The 17,781-nt window shown below is 36.4% G+C and overlaps 2 protein-coding genes across 4 annotated transcripts; one reads left to right on the top strand and one right to left on the bottom strand.

The window, feature by feature from the left end:
* The first annotated feature begins 1,466 nt into the window (after window positions 1-1,466).
* On the top strand, window positions 1,467-4,887 carry LOC103951059 (defective in cullin neddylation protein AAR3). Its single transcript, XM_009362343.3, has 9 exons — window positions 1,467-1,766; window positions 2,584-2,713; window positions 2,884-2,935; window positions 3,045-3,120; window positions 3,328-3,410; window positions 3,728-3,824; window positions 3,987-4,032; window positions 4,138-4,226; window positions 4,338-4,887. The coding sequence occupies exons 1-9, from the start codon at window positions 1,709-1,711 to the stop codon at window positions 4,676-4,678; spliced, it is 972 nt and encodes a 323-aa protein (XP_009360618.1). The 5' UTR covers window positions 1,467-1,708; the 3' UTR covers window positions 4,679-4,887.
* Window positions 4,888-5,069: 182 nt separating this feature from the next.
* On the bottom strand, window positions 5,070-9,584 carry LOC103951060 (starch synthase 2, chloroplastic/amyloplastic). Of its 3 annotated transcripts, none has more exons than XM_048578974.1 (9): window positions 9,476-9,584; window positions 8,754-9,042; window positions 8,093-8,642; window positions 7,955-8,019; window positions 7,676-7,753; window positions 7,462-7,572; window positions 6,627-6,671; window positions 6,346-6,519; window positions 5,070-6,204 (listed from the first exon to the last, which is right to left on the bottom strand). In XM_048578974.1, exons 2-9 carry the CDS (start codon window positions 8,931-8,933, stop codon window positions 5,248-5,250), a joined length of 2,160 nt encoding a protein of 719 aa, XP_048434931.1. In that variant the 5' UTR covers window positions 8,934-9,042; window positions 9,476-9,584; the 3' UTR covers window positions 5,070-5,247. The 3 variants fall into 3 exon arrangements, with proteins under 3 accessions (XP_048434931.1, XP_048434930.1, XP_009360619.1); XM_048578973.1 differs by having other exon boundaries at window positions 8,093-8,326; window positions 8,390-8,642; window positions 8,754-9,549; XM_009362344.3 differs by having other exon boundaries at window positions 8,754-9,549.
* Between the last annotated feature and the right edge of the window lie 8,197 nt (window positions 9,585-17,781).

Here is a 17,781-nt window from a genome sequence, read left to right as displayed (position 1 = left end):
CGTTCGGTAGACTATTTTGTGAAAATATAGTAGAAAACGAAAAACGCAAAAAAGAAATATTTAGTCTAAATTCTGTAGAACATCAAATTGCTGTTTCCTTTGTTTTTCAAAAACAATTTTCAAAATAATAAAAAATAAAAGATATATTATAAAACAAAGTTAATATAAAATAAAATCATGTATGCCACTACTATAGTCATTATTATCACTACCACCACATTCTCCACCATCCCACCATCACCTCCACCACGGCCATAATTTTTCGTACTACCACCTCCCACCACCATTGTTGCCACTACGATATCTTCAACCATCATCAACATCGCCACCATGGCCACCACCACCTCCACTGTCTCAACGTTGCCACAACCTACATTACCGCCACCGTACATCTTAACATGACCACCAAAACTTGTACCTTCACGCCACCATCACCACCACCATATTATGCATCGCCATAACACCACCACCATGGCCATTACTACCTCCACCATCTCATCGTTGTGGCCACCGCTACTACCACCATTACCACCATCTCGCACCACCACCACCACCATCATCACTGTGTCACCATATTCTCCAACCCATTACCCCTCACTATGGCCACCACCACCTCCACTATCTCTGCCGCCATCATCCCTACCTCCCAACCACCATTTCACAACCATTGTTAACACAACCATCCTCTTCCACCATCGCCATGACCACCATCATTCACTTCCCCATTGCCCTCTACCTTGCTATTGCCACCACTGCTAATATCTTTATTCTTTCTACTACTACCACTATTCCAACCATCATTTCTATCAACACCACTCTCGTCTCAACAACACCATTTTTACCGCCACGGCAACCATTACTACCAAACATAAATTTTCTCTATAATATATATTAACATTTGGTACCAGATGCGTTTTCAATGTTTTCGTTTTCCGAAATCATTTTTGGACTAAAATACCATACGCATTCTCAAATCCCATTTGTCATTCCTTTTACAAAACGGTTCTTAAACAATTGTTTTGTAAAACGTTGCCGACATACCCTAACATTCCAAAAATTATACTTGAATTGAAATTCAAGACAACTAAAAATATCTAAAAAATAAAGGCGTGAATAAGCTAATAATTAGCTACAACTGTGGTGTCCACTTTACACCTAGATTCGAATTCCTCTTCTCATAGGATGAAGTTAGTTTAATTATTCAACTTTGTTTAAAAAATACTTGTCGGATTGTTTACAATTAAAGATAAAAATGTTTTCTGATTAGGGTGCAGAAGAAATCACTCTTTAAACACTTTTAATTCAAGTCATATTCTAATTACTTTAATCTAAATTTTAGAAAACAGAGTTTAAACTTAAATGCAAAAGGAGACTTAAGATACGCCAACCAAATTTTCGCACTCCCTTTTCGACTCTGCACTCTTGTATTTGCTTATTTTTTCTAGCGTTCGGATGGAGCCAACCGAATTTCTGATGCCCACCAATATAAAGCCCGCCCAACAGACTGGGCTGGCAGATCCGGTTCACAACATCCTCTCTCTCTCGCTCGCTCAAACTTACACATCAACACACCCAACTGAAATAGGAGAGAAAAACCAGAGAGAGAGAGAAAGAGAACGGGGGTCGGTAGCTGATAATTGGCGTTGTGGTGGAGACCAGAGGTCAACCACCTCCTTCTTCCTGGAAACTCTAATCTCCCCGGAGCTGTATGGATCCGTCCGGGTCCACTCGTTTCGACATCTTTGAGATTTATCGCCGATTCTGCGGTAATTATTTTGCTCCACCCTTTTTATTTTTATTTTTATAATTTCTTTGATTGTTGTTTCACTGATTAAATTCTCCCAATTCGTATTTAGCTTTAATTCTTTCCATCATGGTTGTTCAACGGCTGTGAAATTTGAATTTTTGGTTTTTTTTTTTTTTTTTTTGGGGTAGAAAGCCGTGGATTTGTTGAACCTTTAACTTCTTTCTAATGGGTTTCTGAAAGTTTTCAACTTGGTGCGAGAAATTTGAAAATAAATACGTTACCTTTGCGGTGTTTTCCTTACTGAAGTTGGGTTGTTAATTATTTTCTGTTTGGTTGCCGAGAAAGTGTGGAGAACACATGCATTGAGCTGATTTAACACGTGAATTTACTTGTTTGAGGTTCCATTGTGTGAAATACTGTATCTTTGTGATAGATATGGTGCAAAGGCTGTGTATTTCTTGCTGCCTTTGTCTTCGGGTCTTTGATCGACTATCAGTTTCATTGCTCGAAAGGTTACCCTTTTGTGGCTAACTGCATTTGGCTGTGAATTATTGAAAATGTTTTCGGTTATTATTAACTATCTTAGGAAATAAATCAAATGCATTTCTGGTTTCATTTAGTTTTTACATGGCTATACTTACTCAAAAACTCTACCTGTATGCGGGAAGAATAGCTTTCTTTTCGTTAGGTATTTTCAGAAATTTCTGTTTTCAATTTGATTGGATACGAGTTGTTTTAGTCTCCAGTTCTGTGTATAAGTATAACCAGTCATTATGTAAATTTCAGTTTAGATTGTTGATGAGTCTCGAGTAGGAATGCTGACCGTTAAATTGCAGATATCAGGACAGGAAATGGATATGGTCATGTGGAAGGTTATAGAGAAAATGATGATTCACAGATGGCTAAATATTCAAGGGAGGCGTTAACTCAGCTCTTAAATCTGCTGGAATCAAAACTACACGCTAGGTATATATCTTTGATTCTTTATATAGAAGCTAGAGTTAAGATACAAAACATAATTTGGAGAGCCCTTAGGATGAGGTCATCCTGCATCATGCTTTTATTTTAGCCTTCGAGCATTTTGTTTCCCCTTTTCTTTATCAGTTGATTGAATAGTAAACTGTTCGCTTTGACAGGATATCAATTTTTGATGAAGTTCTCAAGCTAATGTTGCGTCTGGATTTGATGGTAAAATTTATTTATCGAAGTCTTTAAAGTAGATTCTTGTTAATTGATGTGTGAGGTTAGTTTACCTGACTCAATGAGTTCCTGACAAAAGAAAAACCTCCCTCTGCAGGCAGACTTTTCTGAATACTCACGTTTCTATGACTTTGTTTTCTTCATGTGCCGTGAAAATGGTCAGAAGAATATCAGTAAGTTATCTTATTTTCTTCAACCCTCGATAGTTCTTAAATGTTTTTGTTCATTCCCTGCAATATGAACACGCTACTTTGCCTTTCTTGTTTTCTTGAATTATAACTTATTTTCTTCAACCCTTGATTGTTCTTAAACGTTTTTGTTCATTCCCTGCAATATGAACACCCTACTTTGCCTTTCTTGTTTTCTTGAATTATTTGCAGCTGTAAATAAGGCAGTGACTGCATGGAGATTCGTCCTAGCTGGGAGGTTTCGGTTGCTGAATCAATGGTGTGATTTTGTTGAGGTACAAACATTCTAAGGTTTCTGTAACTCAATGCTTGCTACTATGTTTTGTAGATATAGTAATGATTGTCTTGCTAATGGTGACCATGGTTAGAAGTTCTAAAACCAAGAATTCATGTTTCGATGTCATGTAGCTGGTTGAGATATAAAGTTATATACAGACCGAAGCGAAATTGTCAACAGTGTAGTGGCTAGAACCAAGAATTCTGCATGTTAAATGCAAAATTATTTGAAATTTAAGAACATAATGTTTTTTGGGTTCATGTGCATGAAGTGTTTCTGTATTACAAGGTAACTAATCTTTGGTATTCCTCTTAGAAAAATCAGCGGCATAACATCTCTGAAGATACATGGCGGCAAGTTTTAGCTTTTAGCCGCTGTGTGCATGAAAATCTGGAAGGGTATGATCCTGAAGGTATATATCATCAGTCTTACACTGATGCGTACTCCTTTCTATCTAAGCATGTTAGATTGTCAACAAATTACATGAATAACTATAAATAAATTCAAACTGCGCTTTGAGTCCATCAGATATGAGACTTCTATCTGAATGATCATTGCTTTAATCTTTTTGCAGGAGCTTGGCCTGTTTTAATAGATGACTTCGTTGAACATATGTACAGGTTTGATCTCTGTACCCTCGTAATAATAGCTCATAATGTGAGTCTAAATACTCATAATGATAGGTCTACGTAAATGTATACTTGAACAGACTTTTTGTCTTGCAGGGTTTTGGGATCTAACAATAACTATAGCTTCAACTGCAACTGCAGTGATTCAGAATCCTGGTCATGTACATATGATGACCCTCTTCCTGGTAAGTCACTATACTTCCAAGCTCAGACCCATTTTTCACTACTTTAGCTAATGCGAGGCTTGTATTTGGTGGAACGTCCCAAGCCTTCGTCCTAATAATATTGTGATGCAGGATTGAAGATTTTACCCGGTTTGAAGAGAAAGTTACCTGGGGACATGCAGATCGATGAAATGGTATCCTCACCCACCCTGTTCCCACACTGTACAGACTGGAATCCTGCATTAAGCACTAAAAAAAGTCGTGCGATGTCATACATACCAGCAAACTGGGACGATACTACATCAGGAAATACTGTGGATGATTCCATGGAAACCGTAAGACATAGCAGTCCACTGAATTCGTCAAAATCTCCATGCGCAGTTGAAGGTTGCCTGTTGAAGGGCTTTGCAGGACTGCTTTCTACACGTTCCTGTCTGCAGTTTGATCGGGAGAGGGGAGTTTCATTTTCGTAGAGTAGCAAACATCGAATGTGTCTTTTACAAGGAGATGCGGTTTGATATATTTGGATGCTTTGGAACACAAATTAGAGTTAGTCTATCTTATCAATTTGTTCGCTTAGTGTTCATAATAGTCTTCTATTCGGATTGATAAAACTAATAAATTTAATTTGTATTCCCGGTGTGTCCGAGTCTTATGGAAATGGCGATTTTTGTTTTTCTCATCCTCTTCATACTCGCAAATTGCAACATAAGGTGACGTTTCTGTGGACCTACACGTAACCAAGTTGACTAAAACAATATGCTCCCATCTACCTCCAAGTTCGAAACTTTTTCTCATAGTTTAGATCAGATTAGAATATGGCTTCCAATAGCGATAAGAAGCAACACTGATTAAAAACAAGAGTGAGAAACTACTATCATTCTTTCACTTTCGCATGCCAGACTGAGTACAAAGAGCAACCGTCTGATTGATCAGAAAAAAAAAGAGTCCGAACAAAATTTACATGGTAACAACGACCGTAGTTATTTTCCTTAAACAGAACCTTGGCGGGTCGATGTGCTCGGACAGAACTTGCAATAGCTCACCATTGGTACTTTGCAGCCACAAGAACCTCCTCATAATTCTGAGCAGCACGGTCCCAACTCAGGTCTTGCATCATCCCTCGTCTCTGGATTCCTTCCCAGCTCTGCTTGTACTCTCGGTAAGTATATAAGCAGTTCCCTAATGCATGGATTAGCTTACCGACCTCAGCGCTGTCAAATGTCCATCCAAGTCCCGACTCCTCGTACGGATTGAAAGGATGCACGGTATCTCTCAGTCCACCAACTGCATGAACAACTGGAACTGTCCCATAGTTCATAGCGTATAGTTGGTTCAGTCCACACGGCTCAAATCTTGACGGCATGAGCAAAATGTCTGCGCCGGCAGTTATCCTGTGAGATGTTTGTACAGAAAACCCAACCCATCCCCTTACCTTGTCTTGGTGTTGGTGTTCGAATGCCCTGAGCATCTCTTCCAGGTCAGGTCTCCCAGAGCCTAACATGATTAGTTGCACATCCTGACCCATCATCCACGGAATTGCCTCTGCTATGAGATCGACACCCTTCTGGTGATCTAGCCTCCCAATGAAACCAATTACTGGGACATCCTCACGGATTGGTAAACCCAGTTCCTTCTGTAACGCCGCCTTACACTGAGCCTTGCCAGTCTTAAGTGTCTCCAGGGAGTAGTTCATGTAACCATCTGATTTCAAGAAAGCATCACGCTGTGGGTTCCAGTCTTTCGTGTCAATTCCATTAACAATGCCTCTGAATTTCCAGTCATTCTCATTTATGATCCCATGTAATCCCCAACCACCTGCAGCCATTTTAAGCTCCCACGCATATCCATGACTTACAGTAACCACACGGTCTGCTGTCTTTAGACCAGCTGCAAAGATATTGAAGTGCTCACCTCCAATAGGGTCATACAATTTGAAAAGGTCCAGGTAGTGTCCCGGAAGATCAACGAAGGAGAAATCAGCTACTGGCCCCCGACCCTGGATAAAATACACTAGGAACTTAGTTCATAGCTTACTGTCTAACAACCTATGATGCAAATTTACCTCATGTTTCCATTAGACAATAAAATGACTTGAAAATAAGTTTTAGTTAAATGAACTTTTATCAAAGGAACTAACCTGGTGAGCTATGTTATGGATTACAAGGATGGACCTCGTATATTTCATTAAGCCATTGTCTCGATAATATGCCTTCAAATACACCGGCAACAATGCAGTATGCCAATCATTTGCAATGAAAGCCAAGTTTCCATCACCATAACAAGCACCACCACAGGGGACAAGCCAAGGGACCTGCAACCAGTTTTTTTTTGTTTTGTTATGTCTTAACAGATAAAATGGAAAATAGCACTTGCTAATTTGACTCTACAGAGTCTAAACAAAGGGGTGAGCTGGTGTACGTCAACTGCTGCCTTGCAAAATAACACCATGCGTTTTAAAATATCCTGCACCATAAATCCAAAGAAAAGTAACTCAATTTGCATTAAAATGGCAGGCAAATAACAGAGGTCCATATTGCAAAAAGGAATTTATAATCTTATTTAAACTGACGATACCCCAAATCAACACTGTAATCAGCAAGAATCCAAACAGGATCACCATCAAGGTTGAGAAGCCAGCCAAGCTTAGGCTCAATTTATTTATTTGATTATATAGACTTAATTTATTTATTTGGTTATCTGTGCAGCCGCTGCAGCCTATCTTGTAAATGTTCACGCACAAAGTTGTCTACGTTTAGTTTACCTTCTCATTTCTAATAAAAAAAAGGTTAAGATTAGATTGTGTCTGAGCAAGTCCTAATCAAGTCTAACCAATTCTTGAAAAAATATACTTTAAGGAGTAAATCTTGAGCTGCACAAGGCTACATGAGGTCTAATTTAAAATCCCAAACCCAGCCTAAACTTTGTTTTTTGCTTAAGAAACTAAGCCCATCCGAGTACCATCTGGACAAACCTTACACATTTATATCCTGATACAATAGTAAACAATTAGCCAACCAATCTTCATTAACGAGGAGTACAAATGACATAGATGTTAAGAGGTTTTTAGAAGAAAGAGGTGTCACTAAGTCAGAGTCATTCTTTTAAGTGATGGTGGTTCTTCAATACAAGTCTCTAATGATAATTCTGTCGCATTAGCATGGCAAAAGTAATCTAATATTAATCTAAATAAGACGAACGTTGTTTATCCTTCTTGAGAAGCAATTGAAGCAAAAATGAGAACAAAATATCTTACCTCACGCTTTCCTCCATATATATTATTCTCCATGTGACGGAACATAGCAGATTCAACGAAGACAAAATCTACACCATCAATATAGGCTTGGAAATATGCTACCTCCATATCCTGCAAAGTAAGTTATTTGGTAGACGAAGAATAGTTAAAATGTATCTAATTCATAACTTTGATAGAATATTAGTTACAGTCAAATGCTGCAGATGCTGCCCACCTGGCCAGCAACTTTATATACTTTCCGAACTCCTGAATGTTGGAGTTCCGCATAATCACCATAGCGAGGTGCCACAACCTATGTGAGAGAGAGAGAGAGAGAGAGAGAGACTCTGGGTTTAACAGCCATACAATAATAAATCAAATGCAAGGTGCTGGAAATGTCAGTTTACTTCATCCCCATGCCTAACTCATTATATTCCCAGCTCATTTTCCATGAAACTACTGAACAGGGAAATTTGGGAAATAAGTTACATATTACAAAAGAGAGATGCATTACCATGACCCTGTGTCCACGCCGAGCCAAAGCCTTTGGCAAAGCCCCAGCAACATCTCCAAGCCCACCTAAAAGAATTCTTCATTTTCAGTCTCTATAAAGGACATTGACATCTCACAATCTGGTCCTATGGAACATTACCTGTTTTCGACCATGGAGCACATTCTGCAGCTACTAATATGACATTCATGACATTAGGACCCGCCAAAGGAGGGGGCTTTACGTCTTCAATGGTAAAACCAGCTGCCTCATCATGGACCTCCTCTACACTTGGTTCTTTCAGATCAACAAGCTCCTCATCTTTTAGCGTTGACGACTCAAGGTTTGTAAGAAAAGATGGCAAACCATCAGACCACTCTGTCTTGGAACTATCCGTACTCACATGCTTACTGGACTCTAGCTCAATGGGAGACTTACTAAAAGGTAAAGCATCTCCATGATCCTTTTCTATTTCATCAAGCCCTCTACTAAGAGCAGAAGGCACGGTTTTGAACTCCTTTTCTTCAGTTGAATGCTCATAGCCGCTCGAAGCAATGCTGCCAATTTGGTCTTCAACCGTATCATCACCACTACTTGAAGAACTTTTTGCATTCGAAACCGATTCGTTCCCCTGTTCAAAAGAAGCTTCCTCTTCTTCTTGGCTTATATCACTACTTTGTATAGAAGATACCAATTTCCTTCTTTCAGCAATCTGCAAACCCAAATTTACTATCCCAAACTACTAAAAAAAGCACAAAAGATGCAATCTTGTGGCCTAAAATTATTTACTTTCGTTACAAAAGAGACTAATTTCTGAAATTACCTGTTGAAGCAGTTCTCTTTGAGTAGCAAGAACCTTCTTGCTCTTTTCAATGGTGGCCTGAAGGGGATCCTCCGGCTCGCCGCCGTCCTCACCTTGCGCGGAGCTCTTTCCAATCGCATTAAGCGGCTTAATCCTCCAAAGATTCCCTCTTGAGCACCAATCATTCTGTCCTCTGCACATTCCCACTGCTTCCGAAGACCCACCTGCAGAAGCATTGATCCCACCAACTTCAATGGAGCTTCTTGGACGATTCGTCAAGAATGGGAATCTGAGCCGGCGATTAATAATGCTGCGAACAAGCACAGAGCTATCAGTCTTGGTCTCTATTATAATAGGCAGAGACCCAATAGAAGCCATTAGACAGTGTGTTCGACGAAATGCCTCAGAGAGCTAGCAGGAGGTCATAGACCGGATACAACACACTGAGGCGATTCCGCTGAAAATAAAGCAAACCCAGTTGAGGAAATTCAATCAGAAACAAACACAATCAAGGAAATTGTGGGAAAACGAAGCCGGATTGAACAATGATGACGAATCGGAGGCGAAACTGAAACGGGGGAAAGAGAAACCATGGACGGGGATAGAAAAAGCAACAGAACAATCGGGGAGGAGGGTCGTTGAGATGGGTCCCACTGAAGAAGGGGAAATCATGGAAGGGTTTACGAGGCTCAAATTTGCTGATGGAAATTGGGGAAGAAATGAGGATGGTAGTGTCTACCGACCACAAACAGAGTCCTTGCTCAACCGTGATTCTTCTGCCAGACACTCGGCTTCTGTGGTGGGCCTGGGCTTCCTTGGCATCCTCGTGAAGCGAAAAAGAAGTATTTAACGAGGTTTATAGATATGGTGACAACGTCAAAAAAAAGTTTTAGGTAAATTACATCATAAACCCTCAAGTTTGAGATCTATTACAACCTCATACAACATCTTTAAAACATTTCACTTTCATATACCTCACCTACTATTTTATTTCAATATAGCACCTCCGTTACATTTTTTATCCATTGATCCGTTAAGACCTGATGTGATAGCCACATTTGTACCACATGGCTGCCATTTGTGTGCCATGTGGCAAAAAAAATTAATTTTAAAAATTTTTTTTTTTTTTTAAAACCTGAATCTTCTCAACCAAAAAGAAAAAAAGAAAAAAAAAACTAAAAAACGCAGAACCCACCCCACCTTCCCTTAACCCCTCCCCACCCCTATTCTCCCTCCCAAACCGAGCCTTTCAACCACCTCCCTCATCTTCAACCCCTTCTCTCTTCTCACCCTCGTTTCCTTCACCTGTGTCAGAACCCCCGCCGGCATGGCCTTGTTTTGGCTCTTCTCCGACGCTGAGCATAGCGACAGCAGCTTTCCCGCTGCGTACTCTGTCACCCGATCCAAGATCTTCATAATCATCTTCACCAATAATGGCACAGTCAGCCCATGCGCCGCAAACGCCCTGCAACCCTCGGAGACTCTGCATAGCAGCTTGATCGTCGCGAGTGCACACTCCAAGTCGCATTTCTCAAAATCCACCAAGACATTGATTTTGAGGGTGCGGGAGTAGGTGATCGGATTTGGGAGAATTAAAACAACACCGTGGTGGATTTCATCCACATTGTTAAGGGGTGATGGGAGATGGGGGAAGGGGTTGGAGCCAAAGGAGGTGAGGCAGTCGGCGGCTCTGTGGGATCTGAGGAGAAGGGCGCCATTTTTATGGGTGTGAGTTCTTCTAGGCGTCGGCTGTAGAGAAAGAAGGGAGGGTGGGGTGCAGGAGAGGGAGGTGAGTTGTGGAGGAAGATGGGTTATGGGAGGAAGAAGAGGGGTGGGGAGGGGTTACGGGGAAGGTGGGGTGAGTTTTGCGTTTTTCAGGTTTTTTTTTTTTTTTAAATAATTTTTTTTTTTGCCACATGGCACACATGTGGCAACCACGTGGTACAAATGTGATATTCACGTAAGCTCTTAACAAATCAATGGATGGAAAATGTAACAGATGTACTATATTGAAATAAAATAGTAGGTGTGGTATGAAAGTGAAATGTTTTAAAGATGTTGTATGGAGTTGTAATAGACCTCAAACCTGAGGGGGTATTATGTAATTTACCCAAATTTTTTTTACACATAACATTATACTAGCCTTCACGCACGCGTATGCAGAAGGTATTTTTTGAATCACAGCGTACTTGTAACATCCCACATCGCCCAGGGGAGTGGATTCTGTAAGTCTTATATGTATATTCTCATCTCTACCTAGCATGAGACATTTTGGGAGCTCATTGGTTTCAGGTTCCATTGGAACTCCGAAATTCAGCGAGTAGTACGCGAGAACAATCCTATGATGGGTGACCCACCGAGAAGTTCTCGTGTGAGTTCCTAGAAACAAAACTGTGAGGGCGTAGTCGGGGCCCAAAGCAGACAATATCGTGCTACGATGGTAGAGCGGAGCCGGGATGTGGTGGACCCCGGGTCGGGATGTGACAATACATATGCGATTTACACATTTTATATGTATTTATATGCGTAAATTGACAAAAGGAAATTTAAATATTTGGAGTAAATGAATAATTTTAGATCATGCTAAAAGAAACCTCTCATAAACCAATTAAATCAGCTGAATTCACATAATAAAATCGGTTTCTATAGAATTTACATTAAGAATAGATAAAATAATATTTAGTAAACAATTGATTGAATCACATTATTGCTAGTCCATTGTGAGGCTAAGCTCACCCCTTCCCTTTAGTGTAGATAATATCGTTTGTTAAAAAAAACAATCATTTGACAATTAATTTAATCACATTATTATCCGCGTGCAAAATACCTTTTTTTATAAAGAAAATAATATTTAAGAAACAACTGATTGAATCACATTACTGTTAACCTATTGTAAGATGCTAATTTATAATAATAAAAAAAAAAAAAAAACTTTACTAATTTCTCACTGGCATTACGTGTGACATCCCACATCGCCTAGGGGAGTGATCCTTAAATGTATATTCTCATCCCTACCTAGCACGAGGCCTTTTGGGAGCTCACTGGCTTCGGGTTCCGTAGGAACTTCGAAGTTAAGCAAAAAGGGAGTTAGAGCAATCCCATGATGGGTGACCCACTGGGAAGTTGCTCGTGAGTTCCCAAAAATAAAACCGTAAGGGAATGGTAAGCCCAAAACGGACAATATCGTGCTACGGTGGTGGAGCGGGCCCGAAAAGTGATCCGCCCGGGCCGAGATGTGACATTATGCGCCTCTTAAGATATTTTGAACAAAATATTCATCATTTTTCTTATTTTTTATTATATTTTTCTTTCCCTTTCACATGGGCACCATCAACTTTCACTTATCCTTTCATTTTTCTTTTGGAGTTTTAACAAAAAGCCCGTAGTACTGTTCATTTTAACAAAAAACCACATTTTAACACTAAAAAGTCAATTATAGTACTATTCACTTTATCCTTTATTTTGTTCTTATTGTTAAAACTCAAAGTTTTCAAGCATTTTTCATTAGTTTTTTTTTTTTAATTCTTTTCTCTCTTCCCACTTATATCTATATTATATTTTATGATGTTCAAATTACCAAATTACCCCTACATTATTTGATATATTATATTGGGTTGTTTTTGGATTTTTTTGGTTGAGGGGCAATTTTGTCCTATATTTTTGTCAAATTTTTTAACACAATATTCATCATTTTCCTTATTTTTATTATATTTTTCTGTTCCTTTCACATGGGCACCATCAACTTTCACTTATCCTTTCATTTTTTTTATTATTTTCTCTCTTCCCACTTATATTTATATTATATTTTATGATGATCAAATTACCAAATTACCCCTACATTGTTTGATATATTATATTAGGTTGCTTTTGGATTTTTTTTCGTTGAGGGGCAATTTTGTCCTGATCTTTTGTCAAATGCGTGACCCCAAATTGGGGCTCTCGCTTTCTATTATATAAGATAGATTATTATATTAAACTGTTGTTCAGTCTTGATAAAAAATAAAAAAATAAAAATAAAAGACTGTCGTTTAGTCATAACTCGTTGTTTTATGTAAAGGGGTGTGCTAACCACACACCATTTTTTTACTTTTCATACACCTCTTTTTACTTCTAACACATTTTTTATTAATTTCTGTCATTTGATCTTCAATTTATCTGATCTAACTGCTGAAAATTAAAAGAATGTATGAAAAATAAAAAGAGGTATGTGGATATGACATTCTTTATATAAATTGCACGGCACTAAAATGAATTTGTATTATCTAAAAGCGAGCACAGTTCTGTTTATTGTTGTTCTATATTTTCTTTGATATAAAATAAAACAAAATAAAAATTGCCTCGCTTATTATATTGTTCAACATAGCGATATTCTTCTTAAAATTATACTAGTTTAGAAAGGAGGAGAAATAAAAAAAAAAACAAAGAAATTGACATCAATAGAATTAGATATAATAGCCACACATTGAATACAATCACCTCTTGTTAAATATAATTATGTGAATGTGAATATATGTTTTTAATGCAATCATCATCCTAAGGAAAGATTCGAACTTATCCAAAGCAATGCTTAAACTAAACTGATCCATCCAAATGCAACGGTCCAAAACCATAGGTCATATTTTTCAACAACATTATTAAAAACGTTTAAGTAGACATATGAATTAATGAGCCATAGTCATCACCAGCTCAGACTCAGAGGTCGTGATTGAAGAATGAGGGTCTTATTCGGATTTTTATGTGAGGATTATAGATATTTTTAAATCGTGTTCGTTTATCGTATATCGTGTAATTAATTTTTGTTAAGTACTATTCATACTTAATTTTAAATAAAATTATTTAAAATTATTTTTAACCATACGATGTATAATAAACGAACACAATTTAAGAATTTTTAAAACTTACACAAAGAGAATCCAAAAAGGATACCCATGGAGTCCGAGAAATAAAAAAGAACACAAACGAATTCCACGTTTTGCCTTTTGTTTTGTTTAATCTCTAATTCGCTGCCGCGTGTTTCTCGTTGAGTTTGACACCATTTGGTTTTGATAGATTTGAGGGAGAGCTTTCTAGAGAATTCTTGAAATTAAAAGGGTGGGGTTGGAAATCTTTGTATGCTATTTGTCACCTCACAGTTTAACATTAATTTTTATATTAATATTATAAATATTGTGTCAAAAATAATCGGTGACAAATAATCCACATTCCACTTTTGAGAGTGTTTTAGCATTTCTCTTACAAGAAACATTTAAGAATATTTTTTTGCTTTTCTTTAGAATTCTCGAGAATTGAAAGGTTGATGATTGAAATTGTGGAATAGTTTACAAAATAAGGAGCGTTATAGAGTATTCCTTCAAAGTGAAACTTTTTGTAAATTCTTTATTATTTAATATTTTAACGTTAATTTTCTGTTAATGTTGTGAAATATTGTATAAAAAGAGAGTTCATAGAGAATTTCATTTCTGAGAGTCTCTTTAGCATTTCTCTTACAAAATTAACATGTTAGGATAAAGTTTTAATCAAAGGAATTTGCTAGTTTTTTGAATCATGAAATGATAACAACTTTTCTATCTATTTGTTTAAATGTAAAAGCAAACTTTCTTCTACTTATTTTCCAATCTTGATCAATCAAGTTGTTTGGTAATCACTTTCTTTATACCTTTTGCTTACACTTGAAAGTGCTTTAGTCAATCACTTTGTTTAAGAATAATGATAACAAACTTGAAAGTTGAAATGAATTGGTTCAATTGGTAGAATTTGGACACTAATTGGTTGTTGAAAGTTCAGCAGCCACTTGTATTGATACCTAATCATATTTAAACAACTTTCTAATTTGCATTTATCATTTTAATTATTTTGACACTTGTCTAAATGTAATTACAAGATGGGTAATACTAGGGAGATTAAATTTGTAGACAAAATTTTGATAACTAAATGACATGAAAATTGATGATTGGTTTATTACTTAAGTGTTGATAAACGTACGTATTCCTATTGACAACACATCATTTAATTTACAAATTTTATCTTCTTAACTTTACCCTTACAAGTGGCCGCTGAACGCGTTCGTAGAATTTCATATTGACAGCCCACCCTTTCTGTTTGTCTGTGGACGGGGTTCCGGACAAAAGACCCTCTCCCAATGAACTGAAGGCTATATTGAGATTCTTAAAAGCGCTCCATACACGCTATTCTTATATACTCTGCAGGAAAGACTCGAACTCGATGCAAAGCACTGCTTAAAATCAACTGACCTATCCAAGCAGTCCAAAACTATTGGACAACTTTTTTCTCTACCAAATCATTGAAAACGTGTATGTAGGCATATACCTTAATGAGTCAGAGTCACCGCCAGCTCAGACTCAATTGTAGTGATTGAAAAATTGAGATTCACTTTAGATATGTGTTCGAAATTTACCGACCAAAAAATTTGAATCGCTCAATTTTAATCATACAACTCTTATGGCCTATTCCACTAGTCTCCTAGTCCATTTTACAAAATTCAAAAATTTTAATGATTCAGATCTTTTTTTTTTCTTGAATGGTTTACATCTCTCGATCTGCGAACTCCAAAAACAAAAATCCAGAATCTCATTCCGTAATTGAATTCTATCTGTAAGAAATAAGAAAGAACACAAACGAATTTCACGTTTTGCCTTTTATTTCTAATCTGCTACCGCATGTTTCTCATGACTTTGACACCGTGAAAAGTTGTAGTGTCTGTTGGTTTTGGTAGATATGACTTACGAGGTAGAGCCTTCTCGAGAATTAAGAGGTTGATGATTGAAATTGTAGAATATTTTGCAAGATTAACATGTCAGGATTAAGTTTTCATCAAAGGAATTTTTTAGTATTTTGAATCATGAAATGATAACTTCTTCCCATGAGCAGGAGTATCATCGCTGGATCCTCTTTGTGAGGATACTGTGGATTCTTAAATCATATTCGTTTATTCTATATCGTGCGGTCATAAATTATTATAAATTTTTTTATTTAAAATTAAATATAAACAATACTTAACAAAAACTGATTGTACGATGTATGATGAATGAATGTTATTGGAGGATCCTGGGATCCTCACAAAGAGGATCCGGCGAAGATCCTCTCTCAACTTCTTCTGTCTATTTGTTTAAATTTAAAAGACAACTGTCTTCTACTTATTTTCCAATCTTGATCAATCAAGTTGTTTTGTAATCACTTTCTTTATAGCTTTTTCTTTTTAAACTTGAAAGTGCTTTAGTCAATCACCTTGCTATCGAATAATGTTAACAAATTTGAAAGTTGAAATGAATTGGTTCAATTTTTTAAGCATGCCATAAAACATGTTTCTAAAAAAAGAGAAATTCTTACGTCTCATAGCCGGACCAACTAACTACGTAAATTTTTGTGTGGTCATTTTTGGGCCTTAGTTTTGGATTCTTATGTAATTTTTTGCTTTTGGTAGAAATAGGAATCTTTACTCATGCATTATGTACATATGTGACGTTTTATTTGTACTAATCCTCCTTTTTTTTTTTAAGGCTGTTGTATTTCTCGGTTTTACCTACGGAGTCTTTGTAATTTGTTCATTTTTGTTATAAAAATTCCCTTTGACCAAAACAAAAAACTTTTACGTTGCAGACATAAAAAAAAAAGGAGAAATTAGGTTCTCATCCTTCCTTTTGCTACTCCATTGATTAAAATCCTATTCATTTTCAATTTTTGATTAAGGTCCTTGGGTATTAATAACATCATTAATTATTTCAATAATAAAATATTTTTTTATTTCTAAATATATTCATTTAATGTTAAAAATGTTACAATTAGTATATTTATATTTATGACTAAATTTTATATCATATATTTTTAGTTTTAGTTTATACCCATTTTTAATTTGTAATTCTTTTTTAATTTGTACCAATTTTCTTTTCAGTTTTAATTTGTACCCATATATTAATTTCTTTTTGTGCCCATATTTTTTAAAGTTTATTTGTGTTTGTACCCATATATTTTTTTTATTTGTACTTTTTATTTTGCTAAATGTACCCATCCTAATTATATGTACCCATTCATGTAAAACTTTTTAATCTTAAAATGTACTCATTCTTAAATATACCAATTTGTTAGATGTAAAATGTACATTTTTTTTTATATAAAATCTATTCAATTTTTTTTCTAATCCATTTTTAAACTTATATGGGTAAATTCTTTTTTTCTTTGATTTTAAAATGTATCCATGTCAAGTTTAATCGAATAAATTTACTAATGTTATTAAGCCTAATATCTTTTTTTTTTTTGGTGATTTTGAAGAATGTACCCATGTTTTGATACAATTAATTTTTGGTTAATTTTGATGAAGGTACCCATGTTTATACACACACACACACAATAGTATATTTATATTTTAGTATTTTTAATCCCACAAATTATGGTTTTTTTATTTAAACAACTAAAATTTCTAATTTTTAATTTAATTAAAAAAATATAGTAACGTACATAGAAATAAATTATCACATTAATTTCAGGAGCCTTGATCAAAAATTAAAAACTAACAAGATTTCAATAAAAGAATATTCATAAGAACCGTATCTAAAGTCTTCCTTAAAAAAAAATAAATACTGCCCTAGTCTCTTTGGTTGTCAAGCCCAACATGGTCTACTGTCTGGTGTCTTCTTTTCTTTTTTCTCTGTGTCAGTCTGTCTGCCGGACAATAGACCCTTTCCCTCTGAAGGCTGTATTGAGATTCTTAAAAGCTCTAAACAAAAAATCAAATGGCAGAAACCAAACATAACCAATTGTACCGAAGAATTCTTGGATAAATCCAGTTTTGTCTGCTCAGTTTTGTTCAAAGTGGAATCGAACCGGTCAAAATCTACTGTTAGATAATTGATTAACACTGAACCAAACTGAACCGTGACCAACATTACATGCAATGGATCGGCTACACCTATTTACTCCAAGGGTCCTAGCTACCACCAATTGCAAAATCCCATTTACACACTTTGCATAATTTTGCAACAAATGCAAACCAAAGAAGTAACAATTCGTCCTTAAGTGAAAACTTCCATTTAAA

The sequence above is a fragment of a genome, unplaced genomic scaffold (genome assembly GCF_019419815.1).
Source record: "Pyrus x bretschneideri cultivar Hongxiangsu unplaced genomic scaffold, Pyrus_bretschneideri_v1 Contig13, whole genome shotgun sequence".
Lineage (NCBI taxonomy): Eukaryota > Viridiplantae > Streptophyta > Magnoliopsida > Rosales > Rosaceae > Pyrus > Pyrus x bretschneideri.
The sequence above is the reverse complement of the archived record's forward strand: the minus strand, read 5'-3'. Positions and strand labels throughout refer to the sequence as shown.

What these genes read in the sequence shown, in the direction of transcription:
- LOC103951060 (XM_009362344.3), bottom strand. Translation starts at nt 9,110, where the DNA reads ATGGCTTCTATTGGGTCTCTGCCTATTATAATAGAGACCAAGACTGAT. An exon ending in TGCTCCATGGTCGAAAACAG is followed by an intron (nt 8,020 to 8,092) that starts GTAATGTTCCAT and finishes GAATTCTTTTAG; the next exon opens with GTGGGCTTGGAGATGTTGCT. An exon ending in TTTGCAAGGCAGCAGTTGAC is followed by an intron (nt 6,520 to 6,626) that starts GTACACCAGCTC and finishes AACTGGTTGCAG; the next exon opens with GTCCCTTGGCTTGTCCCCTG.
- LOC103951059 (XM_009362343.3), top strand. Translation starts at nt 1,709, where the DNA reads ATGGATCCGTCCGGGTCCACTCGTTTCGACATCTTTGAGATTTATCGC. An exon ending in AAATGGTCAGAAGAATATCA is followed by an intron (nt 3,121 to 3,327) that starts GTAAGTTATCTT and finishes AATTATTTGCAG; the next exon opens with CTGTAAATAAGGCAGTGACT. An exon ending in TTCGTTGAACATATGTACAG is followed by an intron (nt 4,033 to 4,137) that starts GTTTGATCTCTG and finishes TTTGTCTTGCAG; the next exon opens with GGTTTTGGGATCTAACAATA.